The sequence below is a fragment of the Symphalangus syndactylus genome, chromosome 12 (genome assembly GCF_028878055.3).
Source record: "Symphalangus syndactylus isolate Jambi chromosome 12, NHGRI_mSymSyn1-v2.1_pri, whole genome shotgun sequence".
Taxonomy (NCBI): domain Eukaryota; kingdom Metazoa; phylum Chordata; class Mammalia; order Primates; family Hylobatidae; genus Symphalangus; species Symphalangus syndactylus.
Genome location: NC_072441.2, coordinates 82,280,693 through 82,296,576, shown reverse-complemented (window position 1 = coordinate 82,296,576; position 15,884 = coordinate 82,280,693). Strand labels below are relative to the sequence as shown.

Here is a 15,884-nt window from a genome sequence, read left to right as displayed (position 1 = left end):
CTTCGGGTGATCCACCTGCCTCAGCCTCTCAAAGTGCTGGGATTACAGGTGTGAGCCATTGCACGCAGTTGGACATTTTAACCAAAGAAAAATCAATCAGCTAGTTAACTTTCATGGAAGTATCAAAATGGTGTTGTCCAATGGAGTCTTATCTTGAATAAATTTAACTCTAATGCATTTCCTCTCTACCCATCACTCTTGTTATTAAAGTTCCTGATTCTCATTTTGCCTTGGAGATGTGATAGTTTTATTTATTTAGAGACAGAACCTTGCTTTGTCACCCAGGATGAAGTGCAGTGGCATGATCTTGGCTCACTGCAACCTCTCCACCTGGGTTCCAATGATTCTTGTGCCTCAGCCTTAACATACAAACATATAAATTTTTTTCTTTTTTCTTTTTTTTTTTTTTTTGAGGTAGAATTTTGCTGTGTTGCCCAGGCTGGAGTTCAGTGGCATTATCTCGGCTTACTGCAACCTCTACCTTCCAGGTTCAAGGGATTCTTCTGCCTCAGCCTCCTGAGTAGCTTGGATTACGGGCACAGGCCACCACACCTGGCTAATTTTTGTATTTTTAGTAGAGATGGGGTTTTGCCAAGTTGGCCAGGCTGGTCTCCAACTCCTGACCTCAAGTGATCCACCCACCTTGGCCTCCCAAAGTTCTGAGATTACAGGTGTAAATCACCACGCCTGGCCAGTTTTTATGATTTTTAAATGATTGAAAAAAAATTAAGAGATTATTTTGTGGCCTGTGAAAATGACATGAAATTCAGATTTCAGTGTTTATAAGTAATGTTTTATTGGAAATAACTGCTCATTTTTTTTCCATATTGTCTGTGGTTGTTTTCATGCTGCTACAGTGTCAGAGTTACTAGTCACAACAAAGATGTTAAGGTCTCCAAAACCTAAAATATTTACTAACTGGCTAAAGTAAAGGCTTGCTGGGCCTGGCTTGATGGCACACACCTGTAGTTGCAACTACTTGGGAGAGGCTAAGGTGGAAGGGTTGATTGAACCCAAGAGGTTGAGGCTGCAGTGAGCTGTGATCACACCACTGTACTCTAGCCTGCGTGACAGAGCAAGACCCTGTCTCTAAAAGAAAGAAAAAGAAAATAAGCTTGCCAGTCTGTAATGTAGATGAATTCTGGTCCCAGATTAATGGTCATATTACTGGATACTCAAGCTATTCTTTTCTTTTTTTTTTTGAGACGGAGTCTCTATTGCCCAGGCTGGAGTGCAATGGCATGATCTCGGCTCACTGTAACCTCTGCCTCCCTGGTTCAAGCGATTCTCCTGCCTCAAGCCTCCTGAGTAGCTGGGATTACAGGTGCGTGCCACCACGTCCGGCTAATTTTTGTATTTTTTTAAGTAGAGATGGGGTTTCACCATATTGGCCAGATTTGTCTCGAATTCCTGACCTTGTGATCCGCCTGCCTCAGCCCCCCAAAGTGCTGGGATTACAGGCATGAGCCACTGCGCCTAGTAAAAAAAAAAAAAAAATTTTAAAGAATATATATATGACATTTGTAGCTCATTGTTTTAGTGACTGTATAATATTTCATTGTATGGATATACCTTAATTTACCTAATCTATCCACTTCTGAGGAACAGTTAGGGTGTTTGCAATTTGTGTATGCGCGTGCTATGATAACCAGCATTCCAGTGAAACATCTTACATAGATCTTTATACATTTAAGTATATTTGTAGGTAAAAGTTCCAGAAGTATAATTAATGAACCAAATGGTATGTACCTTTACAATTTTGTTAGACTTTAAGTTATTCTCCAAAAATTTGTACCAGTTTACAACCACAGCAACAGGCTATAAGAGTTTCTGAAACAACTCAATTGAAATCTAAACTTGAGAGAAGTAGTGTGGCTGGCCAGCAATGAGAACTGTCTGTCTTCAAGTGCCTTTGGGAACACTTATATACCTTATTAGCATTTCCTTTCAAAAAAAACAGTTGTCTTTGGATTTTGATTGTCAGGCATGTGACTACAGCCCAATTATTGGAAAGAGAAGAAGGAGGCTTTTTTTTTCTCTTTTTGAAATGGAGTTTCGTCATTGTTACCCAGGCTGGAGTGCAATGGCGCGATCTTGGGCTCACTGCAACCTCCACCTCCCGGGTTCAAGCAATTTTCCTGCCTCAGCCTCCCAAGTTGCTGGGATTACAGGCATGTGCAACCACGCCCGGCTATTTTGCATTTTTAGTAGAAATGGGGTTTCACCATGTTGGCCACGCTGGTCTCGAACTCCTGACCTCAGGTGATCCGCCCACCTTGGCCTCCCAAAGTGCTGGGATTACAGGTGTGAACCACTGTGCCTGGCAAAGGAGGCTTTTTAAAATTTTTATTTTAAGAGACAAGATCTTGCCATGTTGCCCAGGCTGGAATGCAGTGGCTATTCACAGGCATGATCACTGCAGCTTTGAACTCCTGGGTCAAGCAATCCTCTAGCCTCAGTTTCCCAAGTCACTGGAATTACAGGTGTGTGCACTGTCACACCCAGCTGGAGTATACATTTTAAAATAAAAATTGTCTTCTTTGAAATGTTCCTCAAATGTCTCAACTTTTAGTCTAAGTGTAAAAGTTTTGATAATCTAATTTCTTGTCCTCACAATCTTTTAAAATCAGGGGCAACTTCAGGAGTAAGGAGCATGTACGGTTCCTAGTTGAGCTTCTAATTGGCAGAGGCAGAGAGCCAAACACAGCTACATCAGCAGGGTCATACTGTTTTCAGGGAATGGAGATGTTAAGGCAGGTAAGGATAAATTCCTAATAAAAGTTAGATTTCTTTGCTGACTGATTTTCTTGCTCTAATAGGTCACTTGTCTTTCTCCTCATCTCATTTCTCTGCTTTTACAGTGAAGGTGATTATTTTATTCAATAGATGTAGGTTTTGTTCAGTGAATTTAGAACTTACTAGGAGGCTTTCACTTGCTTAGAGTAGGGTCAGAGTAGGAAGGTTATCTTTGTTGGTGCCTCAGCCTCCTGAGTAGCTGGGACTACAGGCGTGCACCAGCACACCTGGCTAATTTTTTTTTTGTATGTTTAGTAGAGATGGGGTTTCACCGTATTGGCCAGGCTGGTCTCCAACTTCTGGCCTCAAGCAATCCTCTCACCTTGGCCTCCTGAAGTGCCGGGATTACAGGCGTGAGCCACTGTGCCCAGCTGAGATTTGAATCTTTTAAATACCTACCAGAGCTATGTGATTTGGGATTGGTATTTTTGTAGTTTATTATAATTTCTTTTTTCTTTTTTTTTTTTTTTTTTTTTTTTTTTTGAGACAGGCTGTTACTCTGTTGCCCAGGCTGGAATGCAGTGGTGCAGTCATAGCTCACTACAGGCTTGAACTTTGGGTTCTAGCAGTCCTCTCTCTCCTTAGCCTCTCTAGTAGCTGGGACTACAGGCGTGTGCTGCTACACCTGGCTAATTTTTTTGCACTTTTTGTAGAGATGGGGTTTTACCATATTGCATAGGCTGGTCTCAGACTCCTGGACTCAAGCGATTGGCCTGCCTCAGCCTCCCAGAGTACTAGAATTATAGGCTTTAGTCACCATGCCTGGCCTGGGTTTTTTTTGTTTTTTTTTTTTTCTGTTTGTTTTTTGAGACAGGGTCTCATTATGTTGCTTGAGCCAATCTAGAACTCCTAGCCTCAAGCCATCCTTTTGTCTCGGTCTTCCAAAGCATCGGGATTACAGGCGTGAGCCACCATGCCAGGCCCAAAGAATGAAATATTTGAATATAGACACATATATAGTTACTGAGGAAGTGCATCGTTTTTGGCAGTTCTTTAAAAAATTTTTTTAAAATATATTGGCTAACTGTCTAGCTTTGAGACCTTAACCTATATAGCAGCAGTGGTGATTTGAATCCATTACAATATAGTTGATATTTTTAGGAGACATAAATTCTGGGTCCCTATAGAAGAAATTTTTCTTAAGCAGAAACTTACACTTTCGAGCAATATAATGTAGTTTTGACTTTTTGTAGAAAATATTTATTTAGTCTCTCATCAGTTATTTTCCTGAGAAGCACTAATCTTTCTCATTCTCCCCATCTTGCATAAGATCATTCTGTTCTCATCATATTAGAAGAAACAGAAAAGCCAAAATCAGATGATTTGAGTACTTTTCATCTTATTTTTAAAAAACAGGTGTTTTGGCCGGGCGTGGTGGCTCACGCCTGTAATCCCAGCACTTTGGGAGGCCGAGGCGGGTGGATCACGAGGTCAGGAGATCGAGACCATCCTGGCTAACAACGGTGAAACCCCGTCTCTACTAAAAATACAAAAAATTAGCCGGGCAAGGTGGCGGGCACCTGTAGTCCCAGCTACTCGGGACGCTGAGACAAGAGAATGGCGTGAACCCCAGGGGGCGGAGCCTGCAGTGAGCCACTGCACTCCAGCCTGGGCGACAGCAAGACTCCGTCTCAAAAAAAAAAAAAAGTGTTTTAAGAGCTATTTTAGTTCCCAAAGCCATGACCACAGTATTTTTTAATTAACTGGAAGTATTTGTTTAACCAATTTCTCTTTTTGAAAAGATCCTTCAAAAATGGATCTTACTAATGTTGCCTTGGATATAAAAAGCAATGAGTATAAAATCTGTAGTTTGATGACATTTTTTCCCTTAAGAAATTTATGGATGTGTTAGCAGAATATAGCATGATCTCCTGAACTCTCTGTAGTTAATATTTCAGTCAATATTAGGAGTTGCTTCATTGACCTTGAAAATTTTCCTGTTCATGGCTGGGCACAGTGACTCACGCCTGTAATCCCAGCACTTTGGGAGGCCGAGGCAGGCGGATCACCTGAGGTTGGGAATTCGAGACCAGCCTGACCAACATGGAGAAACCCCATGTCTACTAAAAATACAAAATTAGCTGGGTGTGGTGGTGCATGCTTATAATCCCAGCTACTCAGGAGGCTGAGGCAGGAGAATTGCTTGAATCCGGGAGGCGGAGGTTGTGGTGAGCAGAGATCGTGCTGTTGCACTCCAGCCTGGGCAACAAGAGCGAAACTCCATATCCAAAAAAAAAAAAAGAAAGAAAATTTTACTGTTCACTCTTACAGGCCCTCAAACCATTCTGTTTTTATGGTCCCTCTTACTTTCCCTTTTGTTTCAGATTATCCCCTTTATCTGACCTACTTGTTGGAGTGGAGAATCCAGTTCTTGAGTGGTGCTTTTGATTCATGATAGGCAACTGTCTTAATATTAGGAGTCAGGATCTGTTTTATGCCTCATCTCATGCAGCTTTCTTTAATGCTATTTAGAGACGTCCTTGTTAGATGGAATTTTTTTTTAAAATATATTTTTAAGAGACAGAGTCTCATTCTGTTGCCCAGGCTAGAGTGCAGTGGCTGTATCATAGCTTACCACAGCCTAGAACTACTGGGCTCAAGTGATCCTCCCACTTTCTCCTGAGGAGCTGGCACTACAGGCGCATGCCACAGCACCTAGCTAATTCTTTTTTTTTTGTAAAGACAGAGTCTTGCTATGTTGCCCAGGCTGGTCTTGAACTCCTGGTTTAAGTGATCCTCCCACCTCAGCCTCCCAAAGTGCTGGGATTATAGGCATGAGCCCTTACTCCCGGCCCAGATGGATTTTTGAAGAGCCTTTCCTGTTTCCAAAGTCAGAGGTATAAAAGTCTCAATGAACAGCATACTCAGCCCTAACCTTAGCTGTGATCATCAGACTTAGACATCTTTGTAGATAAAAAGGAACAGGTAACTGAAGCTATATGGATAAAGGAAGGACCCAAATACTGCATATCTTAGATTCAAGAGTACCTCATTATATTGTCAATAAATTTTTAGTAACATGTCTCCTTTGCCCCTCAGTTGTCTCTGTTCTTTTTATTTTTTCTTCTTTTTTTTTATTTTTATTTTTTTGGGAGATGGGATCTCACTCTGTTGCCTAGGCTAGAGTGCAGTGGCGTGATCGTGGCTCACTGCAGCCCCAATCTCTTGGACTTAAGTGATCCTCCCATGTCAGCCCCCCAAGTAACTGGGACTACATGCATGTGCCACCATGACTGGTTGGCTCTGTACCTCTTGTATCTGACTGTCATCAGCATTAAGCCAAGGAAATACTACCAATCTCTTGTTTATCAGTTTTTGTAAACTTTTTTTTTTTTTTTTTGAGACGGAGTCTCTCTCTGTCACCCAGGCTGCAGTGCATTGGTGCGATCTTGGCTCACTGCACCCTCTGCCTCCCGGGTTCACCTGATTCTCTCATGCCTCAGCCTCCCCAGTAGCTGGGACTACAGGCACGTTCCACCACACCCAGCTAATTTTTTTGTTTGTTTGTTTTTGAGACGGAGCTTCGCTCTTGTTGCCCAGGCAGGAGTGCAATGATGCCATCTTGGTTCACCGCAACATCTGCCTCCTGGGTTCAAGGGATTCTCCTGCCTCAGCCTCCCGAGTAGCTGGGATTACAGGCATGTGCCACCACGCCTGAATAATTTTGTATTTTTAGTAGAGATGGGGTTTCTCCATGTTGGTCAGGCTGGTCTTGAACTCCTGACCTCAGGTGATCCACCCGCCTCGGACCCACAAAGTGCTGGGATTACAGGCATGAGCCACCTCGCCCAGCCTTTGTTTGTTTTTTTGAGACGGAGTCTCGACCTGTCACCCAGGCTGGAGTGCAGTGGAGCAATCTCGACTTACTGCGACCTCTGCCTCTCGGGTTCAAGTGATTCTCCTGCCTCAGCCTCCCGAGTAGCTGAGGCGTGTGCCACCATGCCTGGCTAATTTTTTGTATTTGTAGTAGAGACGGGGTTTCGCCGTGTTAGCCAGGATGGTCTCGATCTGACCTCGTGATCTGCCCGTCTTGGCCTCCCAAAGTGCTAGGATTACAGGCATGAGCCACCGTGCCTGGCCCGTAAACTTTTTTTTAACTGAGGTATAGTATACATACAGAAAAGTAGTTTAATTATAAGGTGACCACCCAAATAGAGATGTAGAAGACCCAGAAGTCTTTTTTTGTTTTTTTGAGACAGAGTCTTGCTCTGTCGCCCATGCTGGAGTGCAATGGCACGAATTCAGCTCACTGCAACCTCTGCTTTCCGGGTTGAAGTGATATTCTTGCCTCAGCCTCCCGAGTAGCTGTAACTGCAGGCATGTGCCACCACACCTGGCTAATTTTTGTATTTTTAGTAGAGATGGGGTTTCACCATGTTGGCCAGGCTGGTTTTGAACTCTTCACCTCAAGTGATCTGCCTGCCTCCACCTCCCAAAGTGCTGGGATCACAGGCGTAAGCCACTTGCCCAGTCCCAGAAGTCTTTTTTATGTTCTCTCCTAGTCATTACCCTCCTCCACTTCAACAGGTAGCCACTATTCTGACTTCCCCTGGTAGTATTTGTGTTCAACTACAAGCTTGAGACTTGGTAATAATTGCCACAAACCTCCTTGAAGATAAAGTCATGTTGTTGGTATTTAATATAGTGGTTCCAGTTAGTATGGGGAAATTTTTTGGAGTTTTTATTTTTTTTTTTTTGAGATGGAGTCTTGTTCTGTCACCCAGGCCAAGCACAGTGGTGCGATATCGGCTCACTGCAGCCTCTGCCTCCCGGTTTCAAGCGATTCTCCCATCTCAGCCTCCTGAGTAGCTGGGATTACAGGCACCTGCCACCACGCCTGGCTAATTTTTATATTTTCAGTAGAGATGTAGTTTCACCATGTTGACCAGGCTGGTCTCGAACTCCTGACCCTGTGATCCACCCACCTTGGCCTCTAAAATGCTGGGATTACAGGCACGAGCCAGTGTGCCCGGCCAAGAATAAACTTCTAAAAGTTCAGATTTACTTAGGGGAAGGAGTAAACTTATTTTATTTTTTTTTGAGACAGAGTCTTGCTCTGTTGCCCAGGCTGGAGTGCAGTGTTGTGATCTCGGCTCACTGCAACCTCTGCCTCCTGCAGCTCAAGCAATCCTTCCACTTCAGACTCTCACTTCAGCCTCTTGAGTAGCTGGGACTACAGGTGTGCACCACCCTGCCCAGCTAACTTTTTGTCTTTTTTTGTAGAGACTGGGTTTCGGCATGTCACCCAGGCTGGTGTGAAACTTCTGGGCTCAAGTGATCTGCCTGCCTCAGTCCCAAAGTGCTGGGATTACAGACGTGAGCCGGCCCATGCCCAGCTGGGATAAACTTTTTAAGGTGAATATTTACTGCCCTGTAAAATGATAAACCTGCCTACTATACCAAATCCTAGTAACAACAGTCAGAATTTTGACAAATCTTTATGTCACCGAATTGAAAAGTGTCACTGTTTTTCCTGTAGGTTCCATGTGCTCATCAATGCTAATGGGCAAATCTCAGCTAATAGACTGCTAGAAGTTTCCTCTAGGTAAAATCCAGACCAGACAGGTTTTTCCTCTTGTACTGTGTTTAGGTACAGCTTCACAGAACTTGATCCACTCCTCTGCATGAATGTTTTCTTCCCTCATTTCAATAAAGAAGATTTCTTGGCCGGGCGCGGTGGCTCACGCCTGTAATCCCAGTACTTTGGGAGGCCGAGGCGGGTGGATCACGAGGTCAGGAGTTCAAGACCAGCTTGACTAACATTGTGAAACCCCGTCTCTACTAAAAATACAAAAATTAGCCAGGCGTGGTGGCATGTGCCTATAATCCCAGCTATTTGGGAGGTGGAGGTAGGATAATTGCCTGAACCTGGGAGGCAGAGGTTGCAGTAAGCCGAGATGGCACAACTACACTCCAGCCTGGGTGACAGAGGGAGACTGTCTCAAAAAAAAAAAAAAAAAAGGTTTCTTACAAGTCTACTGGATACTGTCTAATGTTGGGCCCATTTTGATGACAAAATTATTTTATAATATTGTTGGACAGAAGCAATGAATGTCCAGAATTTCACATTGGCATATCTTATCCATCAATTCTGATTTTAAACTCCTTGACCATTTACTAGTCAATTGTTATGAGCAGCTATGTATTCATGTATCCCTCTACAGTCTAGAGAGTTCTAGGTGAGTGATGCTGCTTTGACCCTGAAAGACCCCTTTACTTATCAGTTTATTTATTTTTCCCTTGGATTCAATAGGAGGCAATACTTATTAGTATATTTAATATTTGGTCAGCTAGATCTTTTTTCCTAGATATCTGATCTTTAGCCTTAATGTGTCTTACCTTAACTAGTGGTAGTGTTCTATATACTATAATAGTCTTGTTATCTATTTTACTCTTGAGTTTTGTGAGTGACTTATGCTGCTTCTAGTTAGGCCTGGGAACTCTGTCCCTAATTGTCTTTTCTTTTTCTTTTTTTTTCTTTTTTTTTTTTTTTGAGACGGAGTCTCACTCTGTTGCCAGGCTAGAGTGGTGCAGTGACATGATCTCGGCTCACTGCAACCTCCGCCTCCTGGGTTTAAGCAATTCTCCTGCCTCAGCCTCCCGAGTAGCTGGGACTACAGGCATCTGCCACGACGCCTGGCTAATTTTTGTATTTTTAGTAGATACGGGGTTTCACCGTGTTGTCCAGGATGGTCTCGATCTCTTGACCTCATGATCCGCCCGCCTCAGCCTCCCAAAGTGCTGGGATTACAGGCGTGAGCCACCGCACCCGGCCATAAACTCTGCCCCTAATTTTCATTGTGCTTGTGTCTTTTAGTAATTATGTTAAATCTAGCCATTACTTTTATTTTTAAATTTTAGTCAGTTTTTGGATAGGTGATATATGCACATAGTAGAGAATTCACAGTTGGAAAAAGTTTATAGTAAAAAAGGACATCTCTTTCTTTGGAGACAGAACTTAATCTACTTCTTTTCCCTCCCCTTCCCCTCCCCACACTTCCCTCCTCTTACCCTTCCCCTCCCATTTTTCCTTCCCTTCGCCTCTCCCCCCCCACCTCTTTTTTTTTTTTTATGAGATGGAGTTTCACTCTTGTTGCCCAGGCTGGAGTGCAGTGGCACGATCTCAGCTCACTACAAACTCTGCCTCCTGAGTTCAAGCAATTCTCCTGCCTCAACCTCCCAAGTAGCTGGGGTTACAGGCGCCCGCCACCACACCTAGCTAATTTTTTATATTTTGAGTAGAGATGGGGTTTCACCATGCTGGCCAGGCTGGTCTTGAACTGCTGACCTCAGGTGACCCACCCCCCTTGGCCTTCTGAAATGCTGGGATTACTGGCATGAACCACCACTCCTGGCTGCCTTCCCTTTCCTTTTTTTTTTCACCCCTTCTTTTCCTTTCCCTTCCCTTTTTCCTTTCCTTTCTTTTCCTTTTTTATTTGTTTCTTTGAGGCGGAGTCTCGCTGTCGCCCAGGCTGGAGTGCAATGGTGCGATCTCAGCTCACTGCAACCTCCGCCTCCCAGGTTCAAGCAGTTCTCCTGCCTCAGCCTCCTGAGTAGTTGGGATTACAGGCGCCCACCACAACACCTGGCTAATTTTTGTATTTTTAGTAGAGATGGGGTTTTGCCATGTTGGTCAGGCTGGTCTTGAACTCCTGACCTCAGGTGATCCTCCCACCTCGGCCTCCCAAAGTGCTGGGATTACAGGCGTGAGCCACCACACCTGTTGGCACATTTTATTAAAGAAAAATTTTGCATGGTTTACTTTTCGCCAGTCTGTTCTGGCATGCTTTTAATGATATCAGAATCACCGGGCTTAACGATAGCCAGTGTGCAAACTCTAGTATTTTCTACATGCCTTACAGTTATTGCCACTGTAATGATGGATGCCAGTTTTGGCCAACATGGTGTTTAATACTCTATTTTGGATTTCCTTAAAGATGGGCATTTGTTGGTGAGGATGACCAATTTCACTTTAAATAAGTTGGAGCCTAGAGTTGATCAACTCCAGCCGCATTTTCATCCTCTGCAGCCACCAGCTTTCTGTCTTAGGTTCAGGATGGCCCCCAACCAAGAGCAGCTGCCAGGCTGGCTGGGAAGCAAGAAAGCCTGTTTCTTGTTATCTTTCTTTCTTTCTTTTTTTTTTTTTTTTTGAGACGGAGTCTTGTTCTGTCGCCTAGGCTGGAGTGCAGTGGTGTGATCCTGACTCACTGCAACCTCTGCCTCCTGGGTTTGTGCGATTCTCCTGCCTCAGCCTCCTGAGTAGCTAGGACTACAGGCACGTGCCACCACGCCCAGCTAATTTTTTGTATTTTTAGGAGAGACGGGGTCTCACCGTGTTAGCCAGGATGGTCTTGATCTCTTGACTTTGTGATTGCTTGCCTCGGCCTTCCATAGTGTTGAGATTACAGGCGTGAGCCACCGCACCCGACCTCTTATCTTTGTGTTGTTTTTTTTTTTTTTTTTTTTTTTTTGAGACAGAGTTTCACTCTTGTTGCCCAGGCTGTTGTTGTTGGCTCACTGCAACCTCTGTCTCCCGGGTTCAAGTGATTCTCCTGCCTCAGCCTCCCGAGTGCCTGGGATTACAGGCATGCCCCCATGCCTGGCTAATTTTTTGTATTTTTAGTAAAGATGAGTTTCTCCATGTTAGTCAGGCTGGTCTCGAACTCCCGACTTCAGGTGATCCGCCCACCTCGGCCTCCCAAAGTGCTGGGACTACAGGCGTGAGCCACCGCGCCCCGCTGGCCTCTTATCTTTCTATTGGTAATCTAGACGTTTGTAAATTTACTGTGACTTCTTTTTTTTTTTTAATTTTTTATTCTGAAGAACTTACATACCCAAATAGAGTACAAAGTAATTAACTTTCATGTGCCCATCACAAGCTTCAAAAATTACTAACATTTTGCTGTGCTTTACAGTTAATTTTAATGTTGAAAATACAGAGAACATATGAAAATAAGTAACATGTGAGTGTATTTTAAATCTGACCTTCACACATCTACAACTTTCCTCTTGCCAGCTGTTTCCTTTTATGTTGTCTCCATCTTTCTCATTAGTGTAATTATGAGGGGGGTTAATTGTGTGATTGTCTTGAAATTCCGATAACTGGATGGCTCACAAGTCTACCAAGTTTGAGTAAAGTAAATTCTGAACTTGCCTGCCCAGAGTGATTTATAATTATACATGGTACATTCTTTGTTGTTGTTTTTTTTTTTTTGGAGATGGGGTTTCGCTCTTGTTGCCCGGGCTAGAGTGCAATGGCATGATCTCGGTTCACCAGAACATCCGCCTGCTGGGTTCAAGCAATTCTCCTGCCTCAGCCCACTGAGTAGCTGGGATTACAGGGATGTGCCACCACGCCCTGCTAATTTTGTATTTTTAGTAGAGATAGGTTTTCTCCATGTTGGTCAGGCTTGTCTCGAACTCCCGACCTCAGGTGAGCCACCACACCTGGCCTGATATATTCTATTTTTATTCAGTAATTAGATCTAGTTCTAGCATAGCCTGTTGAACATAGCAATTCAGTGAGGTGATTATTAAAGTGGAGGGCAAATTAAAAGATTTATGGAAGTCACTGTATGGCTGTGATAACTTTTTAATCTTAGGTTTTCTATTATTACTCCTCATGGTTTGGGGCTCTTTTAAGTCAGAGATTGAGTAGAACGTCACTATATAGAGGGTAGCTGTATTTTTTTTCTTTTTTGCATTGTTTATGATTTCAGAGGATAAAGATAAGAGCAACCTTCACAACAGAAGTGAAAGATGAGAAGCTTAAGGTACAGTAAAATGTCTGAAGCTCTAAGTGAAACTGTTGATAGGCTGGGATTTCTACTCTTGGAAGGCTAGAGAGGAAGAGACACTTAGATACTTAGCAAAAAGCCAGGCCAAAAAGTAGAACTCAAGTGCTTAGAAAATCTGTGGCAAAAGAGATAAATGTGACTACTAAAACTACTTTTCTCTTTCGTCTGTGGCACTTAGTTGATAACAGTTGTTAGCACATTTAGATGTTCAAGTTTAATTTTTATTGTCAGATAAGTATGAACACTTGTGACTTGCCTAAAAAGAACTTGGTCCTCCTGCAAAGATAGAGGGAAGGTGCAGATCGGAGTGAATGAAAATAATCAGCAATCAAGTATTAAGAAATGAAGTATTTGCACACCTCATCACTGGGAATCAATAGCATGCTGCTGATACAGGATGAGAATAAGTTAGGGATTTAGGACTATTCTAGTTAGGTGGTATCTTGTAGACACTACTAGAGATACTTTGTCTTTTGGAAGACAGAAATTATTCTGTAGGTATTAAATACTAATATAATGCTCTATATGATTTTCATGTTTCTTTTTCCAATGATAGGCAGTGGAATCCCCCAGTTGCCTTAGGAAAATGTATACCACCCTTACAGAAGAGACTGGCCTAGACACATCTTGTGCTATATGATAAATGAAAAAGTTGATCCGTTTACTTTCTATTCCTGTATGATGATTAAGTCATTGAGTAGTGTATGGCAGTAATTTTTTTTGAGACAGCCTCACTGTGTTGCCCAGGCTGGAGTGCAGTGGCGTGATCTCGGCTCACTGCAACCTCCGCCTCCCAGGTTCAAGTGATTCTCCTGCCTTAACCTCCTGAATAGCTGGGATTACAGGTGCCTGCCACCATGCCCGGCTAATTTTTGTATTTTTAGTAGAGACAGGGTTTCACCATGTTGGCCACGGTGGTTTCTAACTCCTGTCCTCAAGTGATCCCAGCCGCCTTGGCCTCCCAGACAGAGTACTGGGATTACAGGCATGAACCACCACACCCAGCCTGCAGTAATTTTTTATGCTTATTTGCAATACTTGAATCAACAGAAGTCTTTATGGCCTCTACAGTTATCTTACTTCCTGTAAACCCATAATGAGTTAACACATTAAGGAATATGCTTTGACTGTGTACAGTGGCACACACCTTAGCCCCAGCCACTGGGACAACATAGCGAAACCTTGTCTCTTTAAAAAAAAATAAAATAGGAGTACTACTTTGAGAAGAACAGTACTCCCTAATTTAAATGCTGTCTCAGGACTTGAAGTCTTGTTCTCATTTCTTGTGTCTGTGTTAAGACTCAGTCCGTATTCTGCATTATAAGGTAGTGTACCTAGTTTTTACTTTAGCCAAAATTTTGATAAATACATTTTCCCAAATAGTGGTAGACACTTCACTTGTCAATCAATCAGTCATTGATTTGTAACTCCCAGGTGATTAAAAACTGACTACCCTTGTTAGACTAAACTGCCTTTTTCCAGAGAACTCACCAGTGCACATTAGCTTGGGTGTAATTCCCGATTGTGTATCAGTGATTGGGAAAGCAAATGGTTTTCTTTGTATTAGTGCTTGATTGCCTGGTATACTATTTCTAAACGTGGAGAGGAATCCTCATCTCCGAAGAATTGATGTTTTCTTTTGACTAGTTGAGCTATTTTCCGCTTAATGAAGAAAAAATGTAACTTTTTGACCATATGAATGGGGTTTGGCTGTTCTGTGATCTGATTTGTTGTTGTAATAGTAATTTTGAAGCATCATGATCTGATTTCTCCAAATAGACTAGACCCACTCAAAGCAGACAGGACTATAAGGAGGTAGAAGAGGACTAGCAGCTAGATAAACGAATTTTGGCTTGTTTTATTGGACACCAGTGAATAATTTAAGTGTAAGTTAACCATTTAGCCGTGTTTCAGTGTAATGTTGGCTTTTTAAAAAAATAGCTATTTTTCAGCCAGGCGCAGTGGCTCATGCTTGTAATCCCAGCGCTTTGGGAGACTGAGGCGGGCGGATCATGAGGTCAGAAGATTGAGACCATCCTGGCTAACACGGTGAAACCCCGTCTCTACTAAAAATACGAAGAAAAAAAGTTAGCCGGGCGTGCTGGCAGGTGCCTGTAGTCCCAGCTAGTCGGGAGGCTGAGGTCCCAGCTAGTCGGGAGGCTCAGACAGGAGAATGGCGTGAGCCTGGGAGGCAGAGCTTGCACTAAGCCGAGATAGCGCCACTGCACTCCAGCCTGGGTGACAGAGCGAGACTCCGTCTCAAAAAAAAAAAAAGGAAAAAAGCTATTTGTCAGCCTTTGTAATGGTTCTAATACTGATCTGACTGCTCAGTCCAAGGATATACAGTCATGCCCCACGTAATGGTAGTCCCATAAGGTTGTAACATCATACTTTTGCCATACATTTGCTATGTTTAGATATGTTTAAACAAATACTTACCATTGTGTTATAATTGCCAATATAGTAACAGACTATATAGGTTTATAGCCTAGGAGCAATAGGCTATACCATCTAGGTTTGTTTAAATATACTTTACGATGTTCACACAACAGTGAAATCGCCTAATCATGTATTTTTCAGAATGTATCCCTGTTGTTAAGCAACACATAACTGTATGTTAAAATGGGGACAAAGATTTAGCAAGTTATTTATAAAATTTGTAAAGGGCAAAGATAAAGACTGTTTTTGCCAGTTTATGATATTACTGAGTTTTTGTTAAGTGGTTCTATGAAGTTTATATTTCTTTTGTAGGAGTACCTTTAAGCATTCAGTTGCAATCAATTTGAACTCTGTTGCCTAAGCCTGGATATCACCTCTTTTCTTACGCTATTCTTTGTGATTTGATCCTCCCAGACATCATTTATCAAATTCTATTTGTATCTAGTTTGTACACCTTTAGATCTTTAGTTTTCCTTTTTTTTTTTTTTTGAGACAGAGTCTTGCTCTGTCGCCCAGGCTGGAGAGCAGTGGCGCCGTCTTGGCTCACTGCAGGCTTCGCCTCCTGGGTTCACACCATTCTTCTGCCTCAGCCTCCCGAGTAGCTGGGACTACAGGTGCCCGCCACCACGCCCGGCTAATTTTTTTGTCTTTTTAGTAGAGACGGGGTTTCACCATGTTAGCCAGGATGGTCTCCATCTCCTCGTGATCCACCCACCTTGGCCTCCCAAAGTGCTGGGATTACAGATGTGAGCCACCGCGCCCAGCCCACACTCAGCTAATTTTTGTATTTTTAGTAGAAACGGGGTTTCACCATGTTGGCCAGGCTGGTCTCGAACTCCTAACCTCGGGTGA

General features: G+C 43.0%; 1 protein-coding gene across 8 annotated transcripts in view; it reads left to right on the top strand.

Annotated features, from left to right (window-relative positions):
- GATAD2B (GATA zinc finger domain containing 2B) overlaps positions 1-15,884 on the top strand; it is a 121,654-nt gene that overhangs the window by 22,743 nt on the left and 83,027 nt on the right. The window contains exons 1-3 of one of the 8 annotated variants that reach the window (XM_063626499.1): positions 1,206-1,324; positions 2,631-2,757; positions 8,020-8,151. The exons of 2 other annotated variants lie outside the window; for them this stretch is intronic. Coding sequence is in view for 1 of the 6 variants with exons in the window: in XM_063626496.1 (XP_063482566.1) it covers positions 1,242-1,324 (83 nt within the window). In the remaining 5 variants the exon portion in view is untranslated. Of the gene's footprint in view, positions 1-1,205; positions 1,325-2,630; positions 2,758-8,019; positions 8,152-15,884 lie in introns of those variants that run through there. 5 more of the 8 variants (XM_063626501.1, XM_063626498.1, XM_063626496.1 and 2 more) reach the window with 5 other exon arrangements.